At 42.1% G+C, this 7892-nt stretch overlaps 1 protein-coding gene across 1 annotated transcript in view; it reads right to left on the bottom strand.

The window, feature by feature from the left end:
- Window positions 1-3384: 3384 nt before the first annotated feature.
- The window catches only part of LOC112069324 (sorting and assembly machinery component 50 homolog B), a 12401-nt gene continuing 7893 nt past the window's right edge, over window positions 3385-7892 (bottom strand). The window contains exons 13-15 of the mRNA XM_070438509.1: window positions 5577-5714; window positions 4957-5186; window positions 3385-4086 (exon numbers count right to left, since the gene is read on the bottom strand). Of these exons, the coding sequence (XP_070294610.1) occupies window positions 4041-4086; window positions 4957-5186; window positions 5577-5714 (414 nt within the window). The 3' untranslated portion in view covers window positions 3385-4040. The remainder of the gene's footprint in view (window positions 4087-4956; window positions 5187-5576; window positions 5715-7892) is intronic.

The raw sequence follows: 7892 nt of genomic DNA, 5'->3' as shown, positions 1-7892 counted from the left end.
CATAGACATTTTGTAACGTTGAAAAGCATTTATGCTACTCTTTCCCTCTCCATTGGCAAGTTTTTGTTTTGTTTCTGGCAGCCAGACTGGCCCAATGGGCAATAAATCGTGGTCCTCTGGGAGAGAGTGGTCTGAAATGCTATTGGCTACAGAGAGCACAACCYCCTCCACCAACTAGAATGAATGCTCAAGTAAGTTCAAATGGCTACTCCAATCAGTGTGTCTGTCTGGAAGTTCATGTGAAAATGGAAAGTTTCAAGTTTCCTATGCCCGAAATAGACTAGGAATAAAGTAAATCTACAGAGGTTCATGTGTAATAACAACATAATACATGTTAAGACAATGTGTTATTCAATTTTTATAGCCTAATGTAAACAGCTCCCGTGAAGGCTTACACACAGACAGGCATGGTAGGCTATACTTTTCCAGCACTGACTACCTATCAACCGGCTAAAACGGCCATGATAAGAGATACATTTCTGGCGTTACATTGTAACCACCTACAGTAGCAGTTTGATAGGGGCCGGTGTTGTTTACACAACACCTACAAAACCATATCTTAGCAGTCCATTTTCCTTGCTAATGTCAGTCGAATTATAGGCAGTTCGTTGCGGGTATGTAGACTTCTGGATAGTGTGTTGCTAAGCCGCTCTGCTCAGCTGTCTGTGGTCTCTCTCGTTCAGCTGATGCAACTCCCCACGAACCGTACAGTGGAAATAATTCGTGCAGCGATGGAGAAGCGTGCATAACGTGGCAATTGACAAAGACATGCCTTTCTTTGTATGGTTGTTAAAATAGATTGTACATAATATACATTCGCCTTTATAGTAATAACTTTAATAATGCTGCATATCAGGTATCAAAATAGAGAACTGTCAAGCATGCATCATATTTTGATTAGATTGTAGGCTACTCTGAGTGTGTCCTGTGCACACCCAGGCATTGACAGATCTGAGACCGAGTCATTCATTGATTGTAACATATGAAGATGACTCAATTTTAACCTGATAGATATTCATGCACCAGAACAACAATGATAACATCGTGTGAATCAGCTGGCAAGCAATCAGGATTCTCCATAGTGACAAATTGGAAGGCAGGGGGACACACAGAGGGTATAGCTGATGCAACATAAACAATGTTACTTACAGAGCTGGTAGAGAATTTCCTAATGATTCGGTTCGCTGTCCACAACATGATGGCTGTATTAATTAACACAAATTAAAATACAACAGAATTAGTCCAACGTGGTCTGGGGACGTGTGGGAGCTCCTGATGACACACACACCTGCCTCGCAATGACAGTGATTAGAGCTAGCCACAGCCAGCTATACCCGAGAACCGGCGTGTGCGCGAGGTACTGTCTACGTGCGCGCTCACGCGTCCTACTACCTCCTTCAACGAGGCACGCATGTATTTGACATTTCGGTGCGTTTGACAGCAAGTCTTTCACAGTTTTATCTGTTGCCTAGGGTAAATTATTTAAAAAAAATGTCCTGGTGTTGTAGTAAGAATTGCTGTTCGACATGAATTATGCGTGCTACCAGTGGAATATAGTTGTCCTTTTATCAAAAGACCACGAAACCGGCTCGGACACGAGGACGCAACATTGATCGACATTCATGTAAAAAGAAACGCGTTAGCTTCATCTTGCGCCCCTCTTGAATGGGTTATGACGAGTAGGCTACTATTACATTGTAATTACATTGTAATCAGATATAAATAGCAGCCATTATGTTGTATTTTAGGTTGGTGCATTTTATACATAATGATCTGTATTAGTTTATTTCAATGTTTATCAAAATAATAAAACCACACACACACATCAGTATCAGACCATATGTAACTGGGATTGTTTAGTCATTCATTTAATTTCATCCATTCCCTACAGGCCCAGGTTTGGACAGCTTTTCCATCTCAGGAAAACCATCGATGTGTTAAACACATTTTGACCTCTGCTGAACTCCCTGATGGAAAGCTAGAGCAGGGCAGTTCTCTCTGGATAGTAGTGGAAGGAACCCCAAACATTCACTACAAGGTCCTTTAAACACTCCACAGTTATGCCCTCTCCTGTTTGGAAATGGTTTAACATGAAGAATTATGCATTTTGTATTGTTTATGAGTGAGGACAATTGTATCTGTATCAAAGTGATTTGTTGTTCTGTAATTCAGATTCAAGTTTCTGTAAAGCAGAATCAATCATAAGTCTCCATTTCAACATACAGTATATTCTATCTTCCATTATAGGCAGACTCAGTTGGTTCAATGTTCGACTGTTAGAAGGCACCAGTATTCTACTCTCTGTGTTGCCTAGCTATATCAGCGAGAACACACCTGCTGCTGTGTCTCCCATAGTGAATGAGCTCTGATCAAACATTCTACCCCAGTCCACACTGAACTGCCTGGCACAGGTTCCCCCATGCCAAGGTCAACAGGGTTACTTCTCAGTATGAAGAGATGGGCAAGCAAGGATACCCCCACACACACACACACTGACCCACACGTGCATGCACACACACAAAATGTCTACTGATATCACTGTGGTCATCTGGGCAGTGTTTTTGCCTTTGACCCCTAGTGACCCCTATAAGCCTGCTGATTTCCAAAGGGATACTTACTGTATTACTGGTTTGTATCCATGTCATAGTCATGACAACAGTGTACTACTTACTGCCTGTTACCATTTTTGGAAATAATCTTAGTACCTAAATTGAATATGTTGTCTTGTTTGCCAACAATGTATCCTCGTGTCAAAGTTTAAAATGTCATGAGGGAAATACAAGGCGCTCCTGCGTAGCACCCATGCTCAACATGATAAAGAGCAATGTATCAGTGGGAAAAAAAATTATTACAAAAATGAAGCCATCACAAAAGAACAGTGTTTGGAAGGACAAATTAAACAACGCATGCGCCAATTCCATCATGACATTTTCAACTTTGACACAAGGCTACATTGTAGGCACAGATCAGTGAGTCAGTCTCCCCTACTATTTACTAAATTTAGAATTGGTTAGTTATTGTCGGTACAAACTAGATGGATTACCATGAGATTATACTTCGTATGTTATAATTACGATGTAAGTCAAATGTTGACGATGCAGTGAAGTTCACTAGTTGCAATTGGACATCTGCATGCTGCAGTTAAGTGTAGACAGTTGGTGCACTCCCAAGCCATTGAATATATCAGTTGACTTATATACCAATAGTGTGACTATTAATAACTGCAGGCTGATAAAACTGGCTACAGTGAGACCTGTACGTGACACACCTGTGTGTGTTGTAACTGCTGTCATTAATGCAGGTCTGAGGGTGTTTTAGATCAACTTTGGATCTGAATAAAGTATTGCAAATGTGTGTCTGTGTATGAGAAACCACAAAAAAAGATTAAGGGGAACAAATGTGATTTATTGAGTAACTTAACTTAGACAACATTAAAAAGAGGACTAACAGTAAGAGCACTGGTGGTGGGTCACACTTGGGGTTCCCAACTCAGATTCACAGGGGCTGCTGTGGAGAGTCAACTCTCAATATTACATGTCAAATAGCAGARCTGACCGTTTTGACATGAGTTGTCAATTCCCTTCCATGGGCTAAGTGAGTTCTGTCATCAAAACAAAGTGCTGGTTATATGCTCTCCCATTAAATTTGATCCCTTCYATTGCATCAACATATTGGCATGTACAGGATTCTATTGACAAATCAGTTGGCAAGAGTTCTAATAGGGTAAAATAAATCTAGAACCAAAACCAATAGTCACTTCCCTATGGATAGGGCAGGCAGTAGTCCTGGAAGGCAGGGGAGATATACRCCCAAATCTCTTTGGCCAGAAACGTAATTGGTTGGTGGAAAAGTAACACAGCAAACATAGTGGGTGATATCATTGGTTAATATAAAAAAGGGGGTGGGGCACTCCTCCAGGACTGTGCATTCTGGTAGGCTCCCACAGCTAGCGTTATACTCAACGGATAACAAGTGACAATGCTCTTCTCCCTTTCYCATCATGCTCTCTGTTGCTGGACCCGGGCGGCAGGGTGATGACATCACAGGAAACGGATTCCTGCTCCAAACTGGACGCCGTCGCATATCCTGAGGCAGGGTCGGAAAAAGAGGGAAGATGAGCCAAATAAATACGTTTTGGGACCTATGTGCTGCACCTGGTGTATGTGTATACCTAGGTGTTATGGCTTGTGTGTGTTTATTTACAGCATATATGAGCTGTATAGCATTGTAGCAATAACACCTCTCCTCTCTCATCTCTTGTTCTATCATCTCTGCAGTGGTGGAAAAAGTACCCAATTGTCATACTTGAGTAAAAGTAAAGATACCTTAATAGAAAATTACTCAAGTAAAAGCAAAAGTCACCCAATAAAATACAACTTTAGTAAAAGTCTAAAAGTATTTGGTTTTAAATATACTTAAGTATCAAAGTAAATGTAAATGTATAAATCATTTAAAATTCCTTATATTAAGCAAACCAGATGGCACAATGTGTTTTTTAAATTTACAGATAGCTAGGTGCAAACTCCAACATCATTTACAAATTAAGCATTTGGCAATAGGGATGATCAGCGATGTTCTTGAGTGTGTGAATTGGACCATTTTCCTGTCCTGCTAAGCATTCAAAATGTAACAAGTACTTGTGGGCATCAGGGAAAATCTATGGAGTAAAAAGGAATGAAGTGAAGTAAAAGTCTAAATAGTAAAGTACAGATACCTCAAAAAACAACTTAAGTAGTACTTTCAAGTATTTTTACTTAAGTACTTAACACCACTGCATCTCTGTGAGTGTATGAGAGTCTTCTCTCACGCGCTTTTCTAGAGCGCTATTTAAAAAACAAAAAAATTCACCTTTATTTAACCAGGTAGGCCAGTTGAGAACAAGTTCTCATTTACAACTGCGACCTGGCCTACAGGAGCAGAGTCTGACCTGCTCCTCCAAATGTGTCTGTGTTGTACCTGTCTCCACTCTGAACCCCCATGGGAATGCAGTAGTTGAGCTCCAGCCTGGCGATGTTCCCGAGACGCAACACGATGCCTGCTCCATACGACCAGCGGATACACTCCGCCAGCTTCTGWAGGTGTGCTCTTGGACCCTCTCCTGGGGACAGGAAACACTTACACGTAAGAAGAGGCACAAAAGAGGCAGAATGCACACAGATGCACAAACAGACAATTGCCCATTCAATCTACCTCATCCCCATACTGTATTTATTTATTTATTTATCTTGCTCCTTTGCACCCCAGTATCTCTACTTGCACATTCATTTTCTGCACATCTACCATTCCAGTGTTTAATTGCTATATTGTAATTACTTCGCCACCATGCCTTTATTGCCTTACCTCCCTTATCTTACCTCATTTGCATAACTGTATATAGACTTTTTCTACTGTATTATTGACTGTATGTTTGTTTATTCCATGTGTAACTCTGTTGTTGTATGTGTCGAACTGCTTTGCTTATCTTGCCAGGTCGCAGTTGATAATGAGAACTTGTTCTCAACTAGCCTACCTGGTTAAATAAAGGTGAATAAAAATAAAAGTTGGCCGGAGTCATGATGATGAAATGTAAGGGTTACCTGTGTTCTGCAGGTGACTACCTGGGGGAGAGGCGTACTGGGCAGCGGGCTCCACCTGTACACTCCTCTGCCCTTCGTCCGGGCCGGGGTGGCTTCGGAGACCTCTTCAGGACACACTTCTTCCTCAACGCTGGGAACCTGTGCAACCTCAACTACGGTGGAACCTGAACTCCATATTAGTCCATGTTCTGTTTTTCATTTTCCCCATTAACTAATGATGAGTTACAGTTGAAGTCGGAAGTTTACATACACTTTGGTTGGAGTCATTAAAACTCGTTTTTCAAGCACTCCACAAATTTCTTGTTGACAAACTATAGTTTTGGCAAGTTGGTTAGGACATATACTTTGTGCATGACACGTCATTTTTCCAACAATTGTTTACAGACAAATTATTTCACATTTAATTCACTGTATTACAATTCCAGTGGGTCAGAGTTTCATACACTAAGTTGACTGTCGCTTTAAACAGTTTGGAAAATTCCAGAAAATTATGTAATGGCTTTGAAGCTTCTGATAGGCTAATTGACATAATTTGAGTCAATTGAGGTGTACCTGTGGATGTATTTCAAGGCCTACCTTCAAACTCAGTGCCTCTTTGCTTGACACCATGGGAAAATCAAAAGAAAGACCTAAAAAAAAGAATTGTAGACCTCCACAAGTCTGGTTCATCCTTGGGAGTAATTTCCAAACGCCTGAAGTACACGTTCATCTGTACAAACAGTAGTACGCAAGTATAAGCACCATGGACCACGCGGCCGTCTACCGCTCAGGAAGGAGACGCGCTCTGTCTCCTAGAGATGAACGTACTTTGGTGCGAAAAGTGCAAATGAATTCCAGAACAACAGCAAGGACCTTCTGAAGATGTTGGAGGAAAGGGGTACAAAAGTATCTATATCCACAGTAAACGAGTCTATATCGACATAACCTGACAGGCCGCTCAGCAAGGAAGAAGCCACTGCTCCAAAATCGCCATTAAAAAAGCCAGACTACGGTTTGCAACTGCACATGGGGACAAAGATCGTACTTTTTGGAGAAATGTCCTCTGGTCTGATGAAACAAAAATAGAACTGTTTGGCCATAATGACCATCGTTTGTTTGGAGAAAAAGGGGGAGGCTTGCAAGCCAAAGAACACCATCCCAACCATGAAGCACGGGGGTGGCAGCATCATGTTGTGGGGTGCTTTGCTGCAGGAGGGACTGGTGCACTTCCAAAAATAGATGGCATCATCAGGTAGGAAAATTATGTGGATATATTGAAGCAACATCTCAAGACATCAATCAGGAAGATAAAGCTTGGTCGCAAATGGTCTTACAATGGACAATGACCCCAAGCATACTTCCCAAGTTGTGGCAAAATTGCTTAAGGACATCGCAGTGCTAGCTGCGCCACCAGAGTTCTGGGTTCGCGCCCAGGCTCTGTCGCAGCCGGCCGCGACCGGGAGGTCCGTGGGGCGACGCACAATTGGGCTAGCGTCGTCCGGGTTGGAGGGTTTGGCGGTAGCGATATCCTTGTCTCATCGCGCTCCAGCGACTCCTGTGGCGGGCCGGCGCAGTGCGCGCTAAACCAAGGGGGCCAGGTGCACGGTGTTTCCTCCGACACATTGGTGCTGCTGGCTTCCGGGTTGGAGGCGCGCTGTGTTAAGAAGCAGTGCGGCTTGGTTGGGTTGTGCTTCGGAGGACGCGTGGCTTTCGACCTTCGTCTCTCCCGAGCCCGTACGGGAGTTGTAGCGATGAGACAGGTAATTACTAGCGATTGGATACCACGAAAATTGGGGAGAAAGGGGTAAATTTTTTTTTTTTAAATTGCTTAAGAACAACAAAGTCAAGGTATTGGGTGGCCATCACAAAGCCCTGCCTCAATTCTATAGAAAATGTGTGGGCAGACTGAAAAAGTGTGTGTGAGCAAGGAGGCCTGCAAACCTGACTCAGTTACACCAGCTCTGTCAGGAGGAATGGGCCAAAATTCACCCAACTTATTGTGGAAAGCTTGTGGAAGGCTACCCAAAACGTTTGACCCAAGTAAAAAATTTAAAGGCAATGCTACCAAATACTAATTGAGTGTATGTAAACCTTTGACAAACTGGGAATCCGATGAAAAGAATAAAAGCTGAAATAATAAGTCTCTACTATTATTCTGACATTTCACATTCTTAAAATAAGTGGTGATCCTAACTGACCTAAGACAGGGAATTTTTACTATTATTAAATGTCAGGAATTGTAAAAAACAGAGTTTAAATGTATTTGGCTAAGGTGTATGTGAACTTCCGACTTCAACTGTACTTACAGTACATACTGCAAATAAATGTTAATTGTCT

Source organism: Salvelinus sp. IW2-2015, unplaced genomic scaffold (genome assembly GCF_002910315.2).
Source record: "Salvelinus sp. IW2-2015 unplaced genomic scaffold, ASM291031v2 Un_scaffold987, whole genome shotgun sequence".
NCBI lineage: Eukaryota > Metazoa > Chordata > Actinopteri > Salmoniformes > Salmonidae > Salvelinus > Salvelinus sp. IW2-2015.
Note: the sequence above shows the minus strand (reverse complement) of the source record. Positions and strands in the feature narration are given on the sequence as shown.